This window comes from Apaloderma vittatum, unplaced genomic scaffold (assembly GCF_000703405.1).
Source record: "Apaloderma vittatum isolate BGI_N311 unplaced genomic scaffold, ASM70340v1 scaffold4023, whole genome shotgun sequence".
In the NCBI taxonomy this organism is placed as follows: Eukaryota; Metazoa; Chordata; class Aves; order Trogoniformes; family Trogonidae; genus Apaloderma; species Apaloderma vittatum.
The window spans coordinates 11,049-33,530 of NW_009709691.1; the positions used below are offsets into that span (position 1 = coordinate 11,049).

The window sequence follows — 22,482 nt, forward strand, 5'->3', positions numbered from 1 at the left end:
AAACATCAACAAAGTAAACCTGCAGTCACACAAGCAGTCGCGCTGATGTTTGAGTCAAATTCTGGTCCAGTCTGTGTGACTGTGTTATAAAGATGCTACCCTATTTTGTGCCACCTCATAGATGACTTCATAATGCAGGCTCCCTCAAGTCTTTTGCCCAAAGTTTACGAAGAAGTGGGAATTATGAACGACTTCGCCCCACCTTGCAGACTCCTGAGTTGTATCTTGGTGTCTGGCCCTTATATACACAATATCTGACCTAGCTCTGTCACCTTTCCAGTACTACTTGAGCTGTGAAATCAGACAGGTGCTTCCCCTTACACACGACTAGCTAGGTAACACAATGTTAGTCAACAACCATCTGTCATTCTTGTGTATTTCCCAAATCACTATTCATAGTCAAGATACTACAGGTCAAAAAGTCAATTGCTCATTTCAAATAGGTCTGTGCTGCAGGAACTGTCATTCGCCAATGTAGATTCTTAGTTCAATTTCTTACAGCAAAATGATCATACTCTGAAACTCCTGTACCAGTGGGTGACTATCAAAAAAATCATACAAGACTAATGGAAAGAGCAGATAATGTTGGAGAACATAAACTGAGTCCTTGCAGTTCATCTGACCCAACAGAATTCTCTTGTTTTTCAACTATTGTAACCGATTGCTGTTCAAACCTCTATAATACAAACAGCAGTCTGCCAAACTGCCATTTAGTATTTCTATCAATTCTCATTCATTGCTTCATCTGCAAAAATGGAGCAGATTTTCCTTTATGTAACATGAAAATAAAGAGTACTTTTGAATTAATTGTATAATGTTGCTAAGCACTTCATTAAAAAACAGAAACAAGTTTGGTAAACAGATTACTGCAAAAGGTTGGGCTTAAAGAAATTCAGTTTCTAATTTGGCTTTTTGCGATTTTATATTTATTTAAATCTCTGCTTTGTTTGCCTTCTACAGCATTTTGCTCTCTCTCTTCTGATATTGAGCTCTTACAGCAATTAATGGAAGACTGTGATCATGCTGGGACAAGTAAATAGAGTATTCTGTTCTGAAAAAATTAAACCTATACCTTCTATATATAACTGTATACCTTCTACAACATCACACTTACACCAAAGGTTAAGTAAAGAGTTATTTGGTGAGTTACCTGGTCTTGAGGAAGGAACTCTCGCTATCTCTAGGGAGCAAGGTTTTTTGGTCACTGCTACATCTACCGAATCACAAAGACTGCCATCATTTTCTGAAGGAACTGCATCCACAGGAACAGAGGGTATTGCTTCCAGTGCATAGCCTCTCTTCTTTGAATAAGATTCCTGAAATGCAAAAATTTAAGTATGTAAGAGAAATATATCTCAGACAACTCAAGAAAAGAACCAGGCTCAATAACTCTTGCTAGACATACTTAAAATTCAGCAAATTAAATACCACGTTCTGCTGAAATTTAAATTGTAGCAGACTGGATAGAATTACTTGCATACTAGAAAAGAACATTTCTTTTTACTTCTTTCTTTTTTTTTTGTGTAATTTAGATCTTGTTTAGTTACAGAAATGTCTTTATTAGTGAAAACTTGTATTTAGCAAAAGTTCCAGCACAACTTGTTTTGCCATACCTGCTTTGCTATGTTCGAATTCAGGGGATGTCTCCTATTCATTTTTTTTTTTAATTATATGTCATGAAAGTGACAATTACATCAATCACTGCAATTACTTTCTCTTTGGGTATGGTTTTACAATATGTTTACATTACACATAAGAAGCCTAAATATATGACATCTACATTTTGATGGCAGAATCACAGGTTGTGAATGAACAGCAAAAATGGCACAAGGTCCTTTAACAATGATACATGTAGTGAATTCTCATCATTAACAAATGTTGAGGGGAGGAGAAAAAGGTATTAGAAGTTTTGCTAGTACACCAAACTCTCCAACCAAGCAGACTGTCTCTGCTTTAGAACATAAGAAGATACCATACAATTCCATCAGTTGCTTGATTTGTAATTTATTTTTCTTAATCCCAGTAGAACATCAATGTATGAGCAGAAACATATTTCCACATCTTTCTTACACTGGACATATGGATGCCTGGGAAAGTCAAGCACTGCACATAAATCAAATATGATATAATAAAATTCAAAAAGCCAGAAAGCATCCTGACAGGTATTATCATAGCACTACTCAGAAAATGATTGAAGAATGTAATGGCTAGAACAGGATGTGGAATAACAATTTCTTCAATAAGAAGAGCTCATATTTCCTAAAGGAATCTATGGCTGTAGATAACAGTCCCTTTTTTTTAGGTAAATTATTTAGACTATTAGCAGATCATTGCACTACCAAACTTTTTCCGTTTTTCCTGCTCATTGTGTTGTGACCTGATTTTTATGAAAGTTCACAACCTGGTAATAATTCAAGGCCTCTCAAAGGATAGAATTGAGATGGCAGCAATCGGAGCTCCACTTCAAAACTCTGCTTAATGACTTTAGCAGAACCAAATTTTAAATCCTAGGTTAAAACACCACTGAATAAGGAACTCCACAATGAATACTGGTAACAGTTAATAGGGAAAACATCAATAAAATAAAATAAACAGAATACTAACAAATGTTTGTAACAAAAAAATAGTACACATTAGAAAACAATACAAGATTAGTGGTCAGTGTTCAAAAAACATTCCTAAAAGAGGAACGTGATTGTTCTCTACCTCTTTTACCCTTTCCTGTTTACATCTAGTCAGAGTCATCTTACTGACATATACTAATAGTAACAAGTTTCAGCTAGCATACTCTAAAGAAATAACAAGGAATTGGTTAAGTTTGTAAGTGGGCTTACTGCAGCTGCAAATGTAACTTTTTAAACTTAAGCCATCTCAGGCCTTACATGACGATAACTGAAAACTATTCCTGGAGTCCACATCCCGTAGAAAAAAAAAAGAAATTAAAAGAACAAACCCAAGAAGCTAGCTATTTATGTCTTTTAACCCTGTAAATAACACTTGCATAAAATGAAGTATGGATACTAGGAAGACCACAAGTGAAATCCAGAAGTTTAAAAATACATTTTTATTACTGGAATAAATGTGCATGAATTGAAACCTTTGTATAAGGTTTCTGTAGAAGATTTTAGACAACTTGTAATTTATAAAAATAGTCCTCTTAAGTCTTTATTATATTCCTGCCTTTTAATCACAATAAATACAGAAAATACTCCTCCCTAGACTGTGTGATGTGGAAGCATGGCATCGAAGCTGCTGAAGTGTAACTGCAGGCCAAGAGGATGATTTCTTCCTACCTTGGAAAAAAGGAATTTCTATCTTGTGCACTTAAAAGTCTGCTGTAAAAAGACAGAGGCAAAATATTTACCAAAGTAATTACTGAAACAGCAGACTGCAATTTAAACCCTGTATATGGAAGTTTCTTTACGAGAATACCAAAACCTTAATAATAGTAAATCTGCCTGGAGAAGCCCATGAAGAAATACTGCAGCCTTAAAATTGTCACCAAACACTGAAGTGAAACCCTGCTCTGCTCCTGAATTCAGCTACATAAAAAACCCAACAAACATTTGAAATTGATATGTGAAACAGAAGAATAGACATGGGTTCACACTTTATGTCTATGTCAACCAATATTTTGTCTTCAAAGGCAACCAACAATGCTGGCCTAGAGAACAGTGAGACCAGCAGAAGAACAAGTGGGCAGCAGTACTTCTCTTCCTACAAGCCTTTGAGGGTCCCACACTTCATAATCAAAAGGTGCTGACTTTGCTTTGCATGTCCACCAACCAAACTTCCTAAAATTACCTTCCCAGTTTGCCTTTAGAGCATGTGATCTTTTACAGTTTGCATGCACCTCATTTTGTTTTTAAGCTATCTCACCAAGTTTGGCATCCTGAATTCTTGTACTTTAGTAGACAAAAACTGATTGGTCTTTACTTATCCTCTCCTTGTGATTTCACAGACCTCTATCACACTTCCCTTGTTCTCTCCTTTAGGGAATGAGAAATTCTTATCTACTCACTCAGCTCTTCCAGGTTTTTGACCATCTCTGTAACCTCTTACCCTCTCAGTCTTCAGTGACATGACAGGTAACAGATTTTCACATGGTATTCAAGATGAGGGCTCACCAAGTATTCATACCGACATAAAGATGTTCCCTTTTTTGTACGCTGCTCCTGTTCTAATTACTCTTAACATTCAGTCTGATTTTCTGAATGTTATTCAACATTCTGTAATTAACACTGCAATAATATAAATGTCAGAGGAGAATAAATAAAAAATTATGGGGTTACAGAGAAAATTGTTGAAATGTAAATTACTCACAAGTAAATTCTTCCTAAATCTCTCCCTAATAAAGTAAATATGATAATAGCATGATAAGCAGCATTTAAATGTTAGAGTAAAAAAAAGAATTGTAGGGGGCCGGTTAGCTCAGTCGGTTGAGCATGGCACTGACAACGCCAAGGCTGCAGGTTTGATTCCCGTTCGGTCCCCATGTGCTGCCTGATCTAGTCAAGAGGTGGCGTCCCTGCCCATGACAGGGAGGTTGGATTAAATGATCTCTAAGGTCCCTTCCAACCTAGGCCATTCCGTGATTCTATTTTAAAAAGTCTGGAATTCTATCAACTGATTAAGTGAAGATGATAAGCTCTAATTAGTAAGTGCACATATATCAAAAAAAAATCCCAAATTTCTTAGTGCTGGAGAAAAGCAATGTAAAGTTTGGTTGCTGCAATGTGTTCTCCATTTTGCAGGTACTAAGCACGTTCTAGAAGTTTTTTAAGCTCTGAACCAATTCAGGTTAGATTTTAGCCGATGACATAAAACTGTCTTCAAGCATCAGGAATCAACCAATGGGATTCTAAGATAAAAAATTCTTCTGCATTCTTTTCAATAATACCAGTTCTGTTGTCTCACCTCACCCACTGAAATAAACAGTAACTCTGCAGTAATCCTACATGTCCTAGATATTTTCATCTGTGTAATAAAACCTTCTGGAGAAATACTCTTCCATTCTAGTTGAATGATCTTTCATCCTGAAATCAAAATAATCTCAATTTATGGGGTTTTAATTAGAGGGTATTCAACCTCAGATTTCTGTAAGCCATTACAAAAAGTTGAAGATGACATATGTAACTGACCACCACTACCAAATCAGAATTAGTTCTTACGTGAAATTACAACTTCATAAAAGTAATGGGGCTGCCAGTACATTAAAATAAGTATTTTTGTGGAAAGGATAAAAATACATACATAATAGAAGTGACAGAAAAAGACAAGAGCAAAAGTGGGTGTCAATGGGAAAGCATTAGATAACAGTTGCCCATACTGATAAAGTTTAAATTAGATTTTTGCCTTGTAGAAAGAAACAGTAATGTGAGACTGCAATTGCAGAGCACATGCCAGGGACACATCATGACCCTTACTCAGAAGCCTCCTGCCAGCTGGGTCTCTTTGAGCCTATGCATGATGGTGTAGGTACCTATCACATATAATCTGAAACTTAAACAGGACTAGAAAACAGAAAGGTGGGGTGGGGAAGGAGTAAGGATGTGATTATTGACCAGTTGGTCAGTGGAAACGAATTTGCTTCTAAAATATCTTTATGGCAACTGCAACCAGTTATATACAAATGTGAAACAATATTCCATAACCTGAGTAAATCTTCAAAACACTAGGTGATACCGGGTTAGGCCTACCTTTCCAGGTTTCTGCCAAGCTACTCTTGCGTCTGCCTTCTAGACACACTAGCATTCCTTATAGGAATCAATCTGAATGATGTATGCTCAAGGACTGAGGTATAAACAGTATATACAAATTTGTGTTAGTATGACCTACAAATAAAATGATAGAGGCTCAGTACGCATCTAATATGAATTGACATTTTGACAAGAAGATAGAATTTGTATTTAACTGAAAATTCTTCATACCATCCATCTCCTCTCATATAGAAATCGGGTCAGCTGAAGTTTTATTACTTCTCTGGAACACAGGACAACACATCAGACACAACTGCCAGAGGAGCAACAGTAGAAAAACTGTTCTTTAAAGATATACTCTTACATCTCATTCATCACAGTGACAATTCATGTAGGTATGTTGTGGCTCACCACACAATTACTAACTTATTTATAACTTATAAATTCTAACTTTATAACAGCTGTCTTAGCTTAGTGAAGTCTAGGCTACTCACAGTTGAAAGCCACACCATATTATTATTTGAAAACTTGCTAGATCTGGTTTTGCTTAAGTCTCTCTTTTAATATATGACTTCCTTGTCATTAAAGACTAACTGTCAATTTATGTAAGACACCTAATAAGAATCCCAAAGTTAGAAGAAATAGTTATTTTAGACCTAAGGCACTCTTTTGGAAAGTAGGGGGAGAAGGAATGCCCTCATGCTTATTTATACTTGAAAATGCAAGTTAAGGACACTGGGTTGGAAAGAGTATGATTAGGGGGCAGTTTCAACAATCTTAAGTTATGTTTTCAGAAAATTCAGACTTGAAAAAAAAGAAAACTTCATGGCTATATTTATTGATTATCTGCAAACAAATAAGAACAAGATGTGGAAGTAAGATACCCAGGGTTTCCTTTCTTGAGAACAATAAGCCTTAAAGGAGAAATATTCGCATAAATGTAGCAAGGAAGAATGCAATATATTTGTCATCTTTTAGAAAAAGTCTTTTTCCTTTATATAGATAATGAAGAATTACTATGAAATTCTAATATACTCCTTGAGATCCATCAGGGTATCGTATCTTCTTCCCTGGCAGCAAGAAGAATCCAAATGTCCCTTCTGTCTAGTCCTTTAGGAGAGTAGTATGATACTTGTATTAATAAAGCTTTGGAGAGTCGTTGATTCTAAAGGCTCTGTCAACAGGAAGCTGAAGATCACCATGAGAGTAAGCAACAACTCTTACATTTATCCCATTTATGTCACAGAATCAAAGAATATTTTGGTGTTGGAAGGCACCTTTAAAAGTCATCTAGCTCAACTCCCCCGCAATAAGTTTTCAACCAGATCAGATTGCTCAGAGCTCCATCCAACCAGACCTTGAATGTTTGCAGGGATGGAGCATCAGCCACCTCTCTGGGTAATCTGTTCCAGTCTTTCATCACCCTCATTGTAAAAAAAAAGTCTTCCTTTTATCTAGTCTGAATGTATTTACATCAAACATACTTCCTGACGTTTGCAAGTAAACCGATGTATAACATTGTTGGACTGGAACACTTCACACAGTAAGCAACCAAAGGTTGCTGAGAAGAGTCAAGAATTCAAGCAAGAAAGAAGTCCTGACCAGCAACTGAAGATAATTAGGATAGTTTTTTGACATGCAGCAAGGTGTTAGGAAGAACACCTGAACCTGAAGAGTGTTGTGTGAGTTTGTCACAATAATGTAGTGAGCAAAAACAATTGAAAGTATTTCCAATATCACCATAACCCAAAACCACAATTAGATGGTGAAGTATTTATTTCAACTGCCTCTCCACTGAAAGAATTCAGGAATTTTACTATTATTTTATGGCTAGGGAAAAATACTTTTTTCTATTACTAAAAATTTAACCAAAATAATTTTTGTACTATCATGTAATTAGAATAATATTTCATGAGTCAAACTATGATAAATATTCATTGTTATGATAGCTAGAAACACTCAAATATGTAATTCGTCATAGAACGGATAATAAGGTTCACTTCATGATATATTACAGAATCTGGAAAATCCCTAATAAAGTTATTTCAGGGTTATGACACTGGAGGTTCTACTCTGGTCTGCACAAAGTATTTACAAGATTCATTTAAAAAGATACTCTCTTTTACCCTCTCACCAGGTATCTGAAACAGTGGCTTCACAGTTGTAGGTATAAAACACGTTCAGAGTTATCTGAAATAATTCTTTCCCTCCAGTATCTGAAACAGCCTTTGTAACTTTCAGTAGGCCTTCCACTGATGAGAGATATGTTCATTTTTAAAAACATGCTAGATTTGTTGTCCTGTACATTTACATTGTTAGAAATGTAAAAACGATGTGTAATTCTTCAGAAATCATTAAAAAAAAGTTAGGTCTGCTTTTTCAAACTTTGTGTTTCAGGAAAAATGAGCATTAATAACACAGCACCCCAAACGTAGTTTTCTTCTCTCTTTTTTAAATGCATATTTTCACGTATCTTGCTCAGAAGGTAAAATTTCACATGAAAATTATACAGATGCCAATCCCTGAAAGCAAAAGTTTTCTACAAAGCTTTAAAATACAAAATTCACTTACGTAGTCTAAACTATAAATGTCTGAAAATATGGCTAAATTGTGAGCATAATGAATGTGGTGTTAACCTCAGCAGCAGAAACATACCACTAGATTTTATGCAGAGTTTTCATAATTCTATCTGGCAGATATTCAGAATTTCAAATGAAGTTAGATTGCTGTAGTCATGTTACATGCTTTTCCATGCATACAACACTCAGGCCATGAAAAAGAGCAGATGCCTCCTCTAATAGATAACTTACTCTGACAAAGAATATACCACAAGTCTACATAATCTGGTTTATGCAAATGCTAATGGTTGTATGTGGCAATGCAGCATAATACAATAACCGGTTTAATAAATGACTTAATTTAGCTGAACAAAACGCAATTACAAACAAGAAAGTAATTTCCAGGTTAAATATCCTCCCATTTTTTCAACTGCTTTCATAAAAAAAAGTTAAACAAAAACCATGTCTTGTTTGACTATCAAGCTACAGAAAAATGCTTATTTAAAATAAAGGCTATTGCATTGAAAAGATAAAATGAGCTGAAACCTCAGCTCCATGGAAAAAATACATCTCTTCAAATTGCTTATGTTCTAATGCTAGGTTTTAAACACACACACGAAAAGCAGTTAATACATAGGGCATACTACAGTAAATTAAAACATTAAGAATAGACTATTATGCATTACCAAGTACGATAAGAAAGCCACTAATTAATCTTTGTCAAAGTATTCAGACATAATTTTATCACCACAACTTCATACATGTATGAGGGCCCAGGTGAATGTTTATTTTCATGCAACATCTTCTCTAGTAAGAGATAAAATAACTCACTGGAAAGTGAGAAGCCCATACTCCTGTTCTGAAGTCATATAAATACTGTCACAAATGTGCACAACAGAAACAAATTACTTGATGCCAATACCCAGTGGATTTAATAGAAGCCACAAATAAATGTTATTTCAAGAAAGGGAATCTCTCATGTTTAAAAATTTTCCAGATTTATACTGAAGAAATAAAATTTTAATTATGTTTGGTATAAAGGTTATTATAGCAATACTATAATCCAAGATGTTCTTAAAAGAAATCACTCCTACACATGCTCCCACAGTAAAATAGAAAGAACAAGAAAATGTTTTTCCAAATATTAAAGTTATGAGAGTCATACTGCCAAAATTAACAACTTTGTTGTGACTCATACCTATATCTGGTACACACATGAAGAGGAAATGAGATAAAAAATCAACAGAAGAACAACATTTTGAAATTGTTCTTCAAAGGTCCCAGGATGCATGCAAAATTTGTAGAAGTTAGTACTTGCTAATTAAACAGGACCAAACAACCTTCGTCTACAGTAAACATGGAATTTCAGCAGTATGAAAACTGAACCTAACAGTAACAATCAGAAAGAAGGTAAATTCACACTGTAAGTTAGAATTAGAATGCACAAAAATGTAAAATAAATTGTTCCATTATGACAGGAGAAACAAATGTTAATACAATGGTGTCCATTGTTCTCTTACATTCTTAAAGAATCTGGTAATTTCCTACTTCAAATCATAGTTCAGAACCACAGTTCAGAATGAGACCCTATGAACTCTGCTCTTTCCCAGCCAGAAATGTGTAAAAACCCACTAACATTCATAACATTGATAAAGCTAAAGCTTTATGGATACAAAACACTCCATCATCCAGTGTTATCATACTGCCTACACACTTGGCAATTTTATGAGGACTGACTTGGCCATGTTGAAGTCAATTAGCTAAGACTGAAATATAAGCACAATAGATCAGCATAGTTATCTAATTCACTACTCATCACTGAGGGAGAAACATGCAGCTAATAAACATGCTACTTCCTTGGGACTCTTTAAGTAGGAATCTTTCTGGTTTATTTGTTAATATAATTATTTCTATGTTATGATAATCTACTTGTTTCTGCAAATACTCATCCTTAGTTATTGCATAATGGAAAATGAGAATGTGGAGATTATAAAAAATGAACTGACTAGGGATTATAAGGGAAGCAATGTCATATTTTCAATGAAATTTGAACTTAGAAAACTTTCTATAAATTCACGGCAAGATTCCAGTTTCAAAACAGCTACCTCAATCCCATGTCTATCTGGACAGAATTAATGAATCCTGCCCCAGATTTGCAGGCACACTAACTGTGTGTAATACCTTTACTAAAGATAGTCTCTGTTAATACTGTGTGGCCTTCCTTCATATGTGAACAAACTACCATGTCTGTGTTTCACACAAACAAGATGCTAAAAAGTACACAAAACTCTTTGCCTGGTGATTCTATTGCTCTAGATTTTGATTTAACTTATTTTTGTATTTCAAAAGGTAACTCCAACTCAAAATACCAGTGTAAATGTGTAAAGTTAACATACAATCAAGTAATTTGCAAACTCAAAATCTTTTTATAATTTCACAATGAGGAAACAGACTTGGTCAAAAAAAAAAAAAATCTGCTACTCAGGAAGCCTGCACATCACAGAATCACAGATCACAGAATGTCAGGGGTTGGAAGGGACCTCAAATGATCATTTAGTCCAGGCCCCTGCAAGAGGAGGATCACCTACAGTAGATCACATAGGAACACATCCAGGCAGATTTTGAATGTCTCCAGAGAAAGAAGGAGACTCCACAACCTCCCTGGGCAGCCTGTGCCAGGGCTCTGTCACCCTCACAGGGAAAAAGTTTTATCTAGTATTTTTGTGGAACCTCCTATGCTCCAGCTTGAACCCATTGCACCTTGTCCTGTCATTGGACGCTGCTGAAAAAAGCCTGGCTCTGTCCTCCTGACACTCCCCCTTGACATATTTATAAACACTAATGAGGTCACCCCTCAGCCTCCTCTTCTCCAAACTAAAGAGACCCAGCTCCTTCAGCCTTTCCTCATAAGGGAGATGTTCCACTCCCTTCATCATCTCTGTGGCTCTGCGCTGGACCCTCTAAAGCAGTTCCCTGTCTCTCTCGAGCTGAGGGGCCCAGATGGACCCAGCTGTGATGGTCACATCATGTGGAACTGCCTCAAGCCAGACAACAGAAAACCTTGGCAGTGGATCTTTCTTTCTGGGAATGAGATTCTAGGCACTTACAGCTCAAACTGTGGAGTGTTACCAGTTCTTTGGTTTTAAAGTCCTGATGAGAAATATTGTTCTTAAGAGAAAGATGTTAAGATAGCTATCCAAAAGAAGAGGCAGCTCAAAAATTGTTCATCTACTTTGCAATAGAATATCTGAATGTAATAACATTCAAAATAAACAACAACAACAAAAAGAAACAAACTCTATTTGTCCACTTTGGGAGTGTGCAGAAAGGAGTGAAGGAAAGTGTTCTGCTTTCTCAGTTCTATACCCTCTGTTAAGTGCTCTGGTGCTTAATTTGCACACAAATTCAGCTCGAAAGCTAAAAGCTAAGCATGTGGTCAAACACTTCCCTCCACTTCACATCTCATGCTGGCTGGCTTCCAGTGGCTTCCTGTTCAACATAAAAATGCAATCAGTTGAACATCTTCAGAGATGTCCATACTTTCTCATCAGTACAGGGAGCACAAGCACCCAGATGGGTTTCTGAATGAACTTGATGCTGTCAATATTTATTCATCGTGATCTGAAACCAGTAACTCTACAAAACCAGTCTAAATAAAGCACAATTTATGCACCTGTCCATATGCAAAAGGATTACAACTGTTTACTCAAAATGCTTTATGTGTATATAGAGCTTAAGTATCTCCCAAACATAAAGGCTGATTAGGTAGAACACTAGTGGGTTGTAAGTACTTAGACAATTAGGTAGGCTAAAACGCTGTCTGAGAGTTATGGACTCAATTTTGCTGAATTCAAAATTAGATAGAATTAAATAGGATTTTACATTGCCTAAAGGTTTTATTTTATTTCTTTGTTTTCACAGTATAAAATATTGTGAATCAAAAATTAGGATGGTATAAAATTAAAACACCTACAAAAATAATACGGTCAGCTTGACACCGTCAATTTATTAATTTACCTCAATGTCTTCATTCATATATCCTTTAAGTCGAAAATCGCTAGAAAATGCCTGGTGGACTATCCTGGCTATACAGAGAGACATTTATAGCACGCCTTTTAAAAAGTTACCTCCCTCTTTTTCCAATGTAACACAATATTATTTGTAGTATTACACTTTTTTTCCATTTTATATAGTAAGATTTTATGGATCAGGACTGCTTATTGCTTCTGGAAAGTGAACAGAGCATTTACATTCTACATTAATACAAAGGATTAACACCATTCTATGCAGAAAAAAACATCAAATGGAACATTCCTCATTTCCTAGCTGAATGGCTTTTCTGAGAGACCTTAAAGCAAATAGACATATTTGACTAGAATTGGCAGATCATATTTTCTATCAGTCCAAATCTATAAATCCAAAACACATTATCATGAAAACACAAAACAATATGGTTTTACATACTTCCCTTTGATTTCCCTCAAATATGGACTTAACTTCAGTTTCATTTTATTTGATATCCAATTTGTACATTCATCTTAATCATGGATTATTAATAGTAGAAAAATAATTTAAAAAAGTTTTAGATTGTAAGAAACTCATAGCTTTAGACTGGGTTTGGGTTTTTGTGAAGACAAGCGTCTCCTGATAAAGTTCAGTTCATATGGAAGCCCAAATGAGATTCAGTGTATTAATGCTTGCGCTTAAGTAGGCTTAGGTAATTTGTTGAATCAAGGCTTATCTCATTTTCAGAATCAAAATGGGACATCTTAATAAAACTTTTCTGTGAAACACAACAGTCAGACATGACATTAAACCCAAGGCATGAAATTTCTTTTGTACAGCAAGAGAGGATTCAGTTACAGATTACAAAGTTCTTTTTAAATGCCCACTTGTCAGTCAGGTCTCTTCCTCAGGAAGAAATCAGGTTCTATCAATTTTACAGAATTCTTCAGGAACTTGCTCTGTGAAGTCATGAACTTTCCTACTACTAAAAACTGAAGTTTAAAAAAAAAAATTTAAAAATGCCTCACAATTTCCAGTACTATCTTGACAGTGGTTCTCAAATACATTTGCACAACTATAAAAAAAAAAAACAAAACACCAAAACCAACTCAAAGCAGGGAAAAAATAGCTAGGCTCAAAAAAAGTCCCAAAATGTCAACTGCTTTCCAATAGCCCTTCATAAAACTGCAAACTTACCACAGTATGATTTAACGGCTAATCCGTGTGGTAAATTCATGCAGTAATCACAGTGCCCAGCTCTCACCACCCAACTGATCTCTTAACTCAAGGTCCCTCAGATGCCAGCCTTTTTGTCCATAAACTCTTTCCTTACTGCTACTGTCACAGAAACAACAAATCCATAATAACTATGATGGGTTTTTTTCCAAAAAAAAATGTAGTATTGAAAAGTAAAACCAATTTGGTCAGACAAACCAGGAACTTCTACGTAAGTTTTCAATTTTCGACATACTGCTTTAACTTTTCTTTTCTGAAGAAGCTAAAGTTCAAGCTGAAGCTTTTAATACAAAGTTGAACATCTTTCATGTACAAAACTATTGTATTATTGCCATACATTTGCTGTGCAATTCAAATTGGTATTTTTTTCCATTTTCCTATAATTTATCAGGCAGTACTAAAAGGGAAAACATTCCCTACAAAGGTGTCTTCTGGTTACCACTAAATTGTTAACCACAAAATACCAAAATGCAACATACTTATAGCATTTAAGACCTTCCCAGTTGATCATTGTACCATATTTCACTTACAAAAGTGACAGTGTTCAGTTCAATCTGAATTTCTACATTAATATACATATTTTTAATAGTAATTAAAGTCCATCTTGAAAACCAGCACAGTCATTCATACTTCAGATGAATTCTAACACTTATCAATAGTTCCAGTATTGTTTGACACCTCTCTTCTTTATCTCATTCCACTTAATTTTACTGTTGCTTGAAGACACCAAGAGACAACACAAACCAGCAGTGCCCAGATTCACTCAGTGCTGGACAGGGATAGCCATACTTTCACAAACAGTAATTTACAAACTAAAGAACATGGAGTCAGTTCTAAATACTTTAAGTGATTAGCTTATCTGAGGTCACATATTTAGAATCTCACAGAGAATTATAAAATACAGTTACATGAAAGAGATCTCTGAAAGCCATCTCATCCAAACTTTCAGTACAAGAAAGAGCTATCTTAAACGTTAGGTTGTTCTGGGTATTGTCAACTCTGAAAATACCCAAGGATAAATAGATTGCAACATTTCTAGTTACATTAAATACTTGTGTAGTGGTGTCTAGATTGTACAACTAGTGCAGTAACAATCCATTTGCCACAATATATCAGAAGTTATTTGCAACTAGAAATTTAACCTTGGAAATTTGGAAGCTACACAATATATGCAAGAATAAAATGCTCAGCTTCATTCCTTAGAACACAAGCAGAAAATGTAGCATAGCACTAAAATCAGTCAGAATTTTTTTTTTCAATATACTTATTTCCTATCACTGTTCAGTAGAGTATAATCATCACCTGCTGATTCTTTCTAGGCAGAATACATACTGCACTTTTCAGTAGCTGCTTCAGTGTGTGGGAGGTATGTTCCTGAAATTACCAATAGAATTTCAGCTTACCACAGAAGAGACAACACTGCAAATCAAAAGTTTAACAGAAATATTTTTTATGGGTAATACAGCTCTCCATATCAATCCCATTTAGGGAAACTTATTTAATCCACTAAATTAAGGAAAGGAAAAAAATCATATTTTTCACTGAAAGTTAGAAACTATAGGGGGATGTTTCAAGAGAAGCCTATCCAGCAGGTCAAGAGAGGTAATTCTCCCCTTGTACGCTGCTCTTGTGAGACCCCACCTCAAATACTGCATCCGGTTTTGGTGTCTCCACCATAAGAGGGACATGGATCTGTTGGAGGAGGACCACAAGGATGATCCAGGGGCTGGAGTACCTCTGATATGAGGACAGGCTGCAGGAGCTGAGACTGTTCAGTCTTGAAAAGAGAAGACTTCGGGGGGACCTAGTAGCTGCCTTCCAATACCTGAAGGGAACCTCCAGGAAGGCTGGGGAGGGACTTTTTACAAGAGTGTCCACTGATCGGACAAAGGGAAATGGGTTTAAGTTGAAGGAGAACAGATTTAGGTTAGATCTTAGGAAGAAATTCTCCAGTATGAGGGTGGCAAGACTTTGGAATAAATTGCCCAGAGATGTTGTGGCTGCCCCCTCCCTGGAGGTGTTCAAGGACAAGTTAGACAGAGCCTTGAGTATCCTTATCTAGCTGAGAGGTGTCCCTGCCCATGACAAGGAGGTTGGATCAGATTATCTCTAAGGTCCCTTTCAGCCTAGGTCATTCTATGAGTCTAAGATATTATAGATAACAATCTGGCTATTCATATTCCAGGTATACTGTATGCCAAAGGTTTCCTGGGTAACGGTGGTCCTCCCTGCAAAATAATTCCATCTTGACCATGTCTCTATCACAGAATCATAGAACAATTCAGGTTGGAAAAGACCCTTGGGATCATCGAGCCCAACCATTAACCCTACACTACAAGTTCACCCCTAAACCATATCCCCCAACACCACATCTAAGCGACACTTGAACACATCCAGGGATGGCAACTCAACCACCTCCCTAAGCAGTCTATTCCATTTCTTACCACTCTTTCTGTGACAAATTTCTTCCTAATGTCCAGCCTAAACTTCATCTGTTGCAACTTGCAACATCATCACCTATCAAATCAGTACACCACCAAACAAGATAACAGGTTTCCTCTCCGGAAAATATAAATTAGATAATGCCACAAGGCTTTCTATTTCTAATTTTCGTGAACTTCAACACCAAGAAATATATCTTTATCAGTCTAATTCGAAGTGTGCTTCCACTGAATGCAATTAGAAGTAAATCTATCAGAAAAGTGAAGGAATGCACCATTTCTTGGGTTCAAAATGTTAATAGCCAAATTGTTAATAGTCAATAGCGTTTAGTTAAAAATATGTTCTTTTTTTCCTCTGTTTTTATTGAAGAGCAATGAATAAATACTCCTTGTTTTATAGCCCCTCCTCTGCACCTCAGCAATTCAAAAATTACTATAACACTCACACTGAGCTTAAAATTTTAGAGGCAACTGAAAATAGGCGGAGTTCAAACTCGAAGAATATGTTAAAATGAAAGTAAATAACATGCAATAAATTTTCTAATATTTAAATTCTCTAGAAAGAGACAACATAGCGTCATGCTGTCTCTCTCCAGAGAGTGTCAGTACAGATTTTTTAGGAATAGACTTGACTTCTTTGTGAAAACTGAGTTAGGTCCTTACTCCATTTCCTCATTCATCTCTCATGTACCAAGAACTGTATTTGCAATTGTAAACATAATCGTAAGACAACAATTTTCAATATCAAGCTTTCTCTAGAATAACATTAAGCTGCTTCTACAATACAAATAATGAAAAATTCCTTGTCAAAAAATTACTTTTTTAAGTTATATGATGAAATTCTGTAAGTCAGGCATAATATTAACTGATGCATCAAACTCCAAACTCTAAATATTCCTATTACAGCCTATATTGATAAGGCTATACACGGTACTACACAGGGTTTATCTCCTAAAAATGTAGTCAGAAGTGCACTTTTTCTTCCCTCCCCTAAATAAAAGATGGAGGGAGGGAGGGATTTCTTTTCCACAGGAGAACCTGTGATAAACTTGCTAGGGTTTCTACCTCTTGGAATTGTGGAGTTGTGTAAGTAGAACATAGATTAGTCTTAAAAATAAATTTAAAGGTCTCCTAGAAGTTCATTGCTTCTAAAAAGATGAAAATCTAACATTAAGCTAGAAACATAGTGCTTCTTTCATTTTTTTAAACAAGCCTTCCATATTTGTACACATTTTTGTAAATAGCAACTGGTCCCGGCAACTTGAAGAATAATACTTCTGGCTTTTAAATCATAGAATCATAGAATGGCCTAGGCTGGAAGGGACCTTAGAGATCATTTAATCCAACCTCCCTGTCATGGGCAGGGACGCCACCTCTCAACTAGATCAGGCAACACAGGGGGACCGAATGGGAATCGAACCCATGACCTTGATGTTATCAGCACCATGCTCAATCGACTGAGCTAACCGGTCTCCAAAGTTTCATTTTTCCATAGTAAGTGCACTGTTCTCTTTCCAGAAATTACTTTCACTTTGTAAAAGCTAGGCAAATGTGGTGCTTCTGGTCAATCATCATGTCAAACATATGGAATAACTGTCAGGATTTTTAAGTTATATATACAACGCCTAATTCAAGAAACAGTGCAGTCAAGCTGATCCAGCAGCTTCCTAAATGGGATACAGCTAAACCTACCTTATAACAAAAATATTTTACATTACTATTAGGAAAATATGTTGGCGTGGCTGTCAACATTAAGGTGTGCAGTCTGCTTGCTTTAAACTGATAATATTGTTATGATCACACAGGACTCTGCACCACCCATATCTCTGAGATTGCAGACAGCCCTGTCTCTATCTCTGTACATTAGGCCCTGCTTGCTCCTTAGCAGAGAAATATTCAAAGTACGCCATCCATGAAAATGGAAATGGAAAAAATACTACAGTGTTTCATACACTTGGAGCATCCTGCTTTATTCCAAAATGTAAGTATGTATGCTGGTAATGAAAAATTTTGAGAAATAAATGTATTAGGAGCTGAATAGTAAATTAACCTACATTGCAGAATAGAAGATTAAGACAAAGAAACAATTCTAATACTGTCACACATGGGTGATTTACACCTACTTACCACATTACTTACTCCTTTCTTACCTTGCACCACTTACCCAATCCATTAAGCATTGCCCTTGCCAAGCTGGTCTTTGTCCAACTTACTTCCTACTACTTTGCAAAAACATATGTTCAGGCAAATAAGGAGAGAGAGGAGCTATCCCTTGTTCAATCTTCAATATTTATGCCATAAGGATACTTTATTGGAGAAATGGCTGAAGTATTTAAGTACCTTCACATCTGGACCCGAGCTGCTTAATGCCTATTTCACATTGAAATATAATGAGATTGCAGAAGTCAAGGTTCTGTTTTTTCTGTAAGGCAGGAGTGAGAGCCAGGAGCAGACTAACACGCATAGCACTTTTCAGAGTTCAGGCCCTACTGTTACAAGTATTGTCCCTGTACTTTGCTATTGCATAGCTAGAACAGTAAAAGACATACAAACACAGGTTTTTAAAAATCCTATCTGCTCTCGCAGCATTCAGCTGAATGGGAATCTTCAGGAAAGGATCCTGCAGTGGAATACTCTGTCTACACAAATGCCAGCCAAAACATGGAGATGCAGGTGAAATACCTTCACATGTTTATATGGAGAACCTGTATATGAAGTGCATGAAAAGCAATCTAGTACATCAGTGAGTGTTCCTTCTTGGTCATACTCTTCTCTTCTGCAATAAGAGGCCAAGTAACAATCACATTTCAATTCAGCTTCCAGTATATGTATTTCATCCCTTTTATTGGTATCTGTCACAGCGCTGAGTGCAGCAATAGGTCTTACTGTGCCTGAACAGCCTCACTCAGGGCCCCTACTCATACTCATGTCCATGGGTCCAGAAGCCCCATTTCAGCTCAGCCCTGGCCCCCGAGTTCCCATCTGATACAAACTGCAGGAGTTCACATCTCTAGCTCTGTTGCATCTGTGCCCAAGCCTGGCCAAGGACCCAAATAATACGTATCATAGAATCATAGAATGGCCTTGTCTGGAAGGGACCTCACAGATCATTTTAATCCAACCTCCCTGTCATGGGCCAGGGACGCCACCTCTTGATCCTTTCCTGCAGGCTGACTTCTGAGCTTAACTTAAGACTTGCCTCTTCACCCTAGACATCTTGGGGATCTGCTCTTGGTTCCTGATTAATCACATCAGGCCTGATCCCAACCCCAATGTGTGGACTGACTTTCTGGCTTGACATTGGACCTGCCTCATGTGAACCTGTCTGCTGTACTGTGCTCAGGGCTGCCTCAAGTGCCCTGCCCAGCTGCCCTGCTCCCTCACAGGGGTGGTGTGACAAGCCCTAAATGGTGAGGATCTGACCTGCCATCTCAGGCAGGCCCTGTGGCTCCCGATACCCTCACTCCAAGGGAGTGGCCAGCCCCTCCGTGCATCCTGACAGTATATCCACATACTAAAACTCTCCTTTGAAGAAATCAGTAAATGTGAAACTCCGTAGTTTTCACTCCACTTTGTCTTTTGACCAGTGTGCACTGATTGTTCCTCTGTCAAAAGGCAGAACTTTGTGAGGTCATCAATATACATAGAAGGGAACATTGGCTTTGCTTGTCTAGAGCACTTTGGGACAAGCTTTTTTATATCAAGTATGTCACAAAGTTCCCTTAATGACTTTGTCTCAGTGTCAGTTTGCATTAAAACAAGGTGGACCAAAATGGCCTTCAACTTTTGTGAATTATCTAGATAGACTATCTAGATAGAAGCACACTGCCTTTTCTTGTATTCATGGTCTTCCTCTCCCTAGAAAATGCATCACACCTCTACTGGATGAGGCTTCTTCCAGAATATAGTGGAAACAGCTAGTTATGTTCTGGTGAGGTTTGGGGGGTTTATTTGTAATCTAGTCTAGTAGAAGTGCCTGTCTTGCACAAAATAATATAGAAATTAGAGTACTCACAGGAGATATAACCAAGTTTTGGGGGTTTTTGTGTGTTTTAGAGAGGCACAGGCTCCATCTATAACTACATTACAGGCTTTTCTGATAAGGGGGCTATTTTCACCATTTTTACTATGCTGAAAAAAATTGGATAGAAGTTGAAAATTGACCAGATGAAAAAGCAGCACCCAAAGATGCTCATAGTTCTGTCGTCTTCTGCTTATGGCACTCCACATAAACCATCATAAACATATGCAAACACGGAGCAAGGACCAGAACTCAAACTCCTTTTACCAAAAACATAAAGAGGTGAATCCTTACTCAACCTAAATTTGCTGTTCTTGACTGTGAGCACAGAAACTTAACTCTCTTCACTGACTCGCCAAAAGCAATGTGGCATAGCAAAGTGCACAAACCGAAATAAAAGAATAATGATGGACTGGCACAGAAAATATGTGCATTGGAAAGAAGCAGATTTGGATGAGAAGCTTGTTGACACTGAGACTGGGAAGAAAAATCAGTTGAAGGTTGGATTTTGGACTCAGTCTCTCATTAAAAGGGCAGGAGTGATATAGGTTGAAAAATAGGACCTGTGACACATGTACTTAAGAACTGCAGTTTTATATCTACAGTTATATTGCAGCTATCACTACAATTTACAGAATGCAGACAATGTGATAGTGCAGTCTTCCAGTGTGACTCTAGGGCTAGCAGTCTCAGCAGGTTTGTCGTCAAGGTCAGTCCTTGTGCTGAAGCTGCTGTTCCCGCATCGTCACTGCTATCATTATCTGTGCAGCGACCATTCCGCAAGAAGAGCATAAACAAAACTGTAGCTTTGACCCAATTATCTACAGGACCCTATCCTGGCAGCCCATGTTTCTTTGGACAACCTAATAACTAAAAAGGACCCATGCATATATTAAGATGATCATGCTATTTCTACCTCTAAACTCTCCTATTTTATATTTACCTCAATTATCAGTCTCTTGACTAAAGCTTCCTCATGTAAGACGGCTAATAAGAACACTGCAATGCATCCAGCTTTTTTATCATTAGCAGGAGTTGCTCAAAAATATTTTTTAATGATCAGTTTTCCTCTCATTTTTCTTTCCAGTACTTACCTACAGCATGGTGAGATCTCTCCAGCTAAATGTTATATTTTGTCACATAATTCTTACTGCTGTGGCTACTCTGAGAGAAAACTATATATGGAATATCATAACCTTTTACTCCAGCTCTTGGACAAAAGGAACATTCATTAGTATCATATTTTTACGATGGTCAGAAATGCATTAAAGCACTAAAAATCTTGATAGTTACTGTGGGAAGATTTTTAAACAACTGGACACCCATGGAAGAGGGTCTAGTACCATCATAACATTTATAAAATCTTTCTCTCAGTTTAACAGACACGTCATTGCAGAGTAAACTGTTTCCAGTGAAGTCCACAATGTTAGAATTTGAGAGTGCTATAGAAGAACTTTTGGAGTCTTACATCTTCTAAAGTTGTCAAAAAACTGTTTTTTATTGTGCTGATACTTAATATTATTAGAAATTCTGGAATCTGTAGAAGATAGTTATTCAGTTATATAGGTGGTGAAAAAAGGTTTTTCTTTTGTACTTACTGACAGCCAGGAAAAAAACAGAACCTGGAATTTCCTAAAAAAAATTTGTTCAGATAGAAAATACTCATTTGCGGAAGTCAATATTTTTTTGTAAAAATGCACGTAAGTTTTACCAGTGATGGAACTTCTGCCCCAAAAGAAAGATTAATTTAAGAGAAAGAAGTACTGCCACAGTAACCACAACCAAGAAATGGAATTCACTCTGCTAAAATAAGAGGAGAAATTCAAATTTCAGTCTCCCAAAATCCAGCTGCATATCCTTGCTCTCAAGGGTGGATGAAGCTAGTTGTTAGCTCCACTTTCTAAAACCCTCAAACTTTTACAAGACACATAAAAGTTTTCCATAAGGCTCTTCCAAGACCTCACCAGTTGTGAAGCTGTTAAGGGGAGTTGTTTATTCTGAGAATACCTGTATTACTGCTACGTTAGGTTTTAAATTATATCTGCAGAACAATTTCCACAGAACTTTCTATAACAGCCCTTTCGCAAATGACACTTTCCAGCACAGTGTAGACAGAAATTACATACTGTATATGTCAGAAGTATCTCCAGCCAAGCCTTTTTCCATAACTGCAGTAAAGAAATCAAGTTTGTCAAGGAGATAACTGCCTTCTCTTTGGCATATTGAAAACTGTTAACTCATTAGGTCACAAACACTGTTATAATCTCACCTAGAATTCACTTTCATTTTACCACGGTACCTCTGACTGTGTATATAAACCAAGAATAAATCTTTATGTTTATTCACCCTCGATGTGTAAACACAGTGTGTTTATATAACCGTAAAATCTATTTTTAACTACAAGAGAACTGTAAAAATTAACTTGTCATTTGTGTTAAAGAGTAATTGATAGAAACTTCTCCCTATTTTGAGATCTTTAGTAGCATATGGAATTTAACACATGATGTCAAGTACTCACCTCA

At 36.6% G+C, this 22,482-nt stretch overlaps 1 protein-coding gene across 1 annotated transcript in view; it reads right to left on the bottom strand.

The window, feature by feature from the left end:
• Positions 1 to 1,114: 1,114 nt before the first annotated feature.
• The window catches only part of LOC104268299 (ankyrin repeat and sterile alpha motif domain-containing protein 1B-like), a gene marked incomplete at its 3' end in the record, with an annotated part of 132,667 nt that continues 111,299 nt past the window's right edge, over positions 1,115 to 22,482 (bottom strand). Inside the window, exon 10 of the mRNA XM_009867011.1 lies at positions 1,115 to 1,316. Within this exon, the coding sequence (XP_009865313.1) occupies positions 1,115 to 1,316 (202 nt within the window). The remainder of the gene's footprint in view (positions 1,317 to 22,482) is intronic.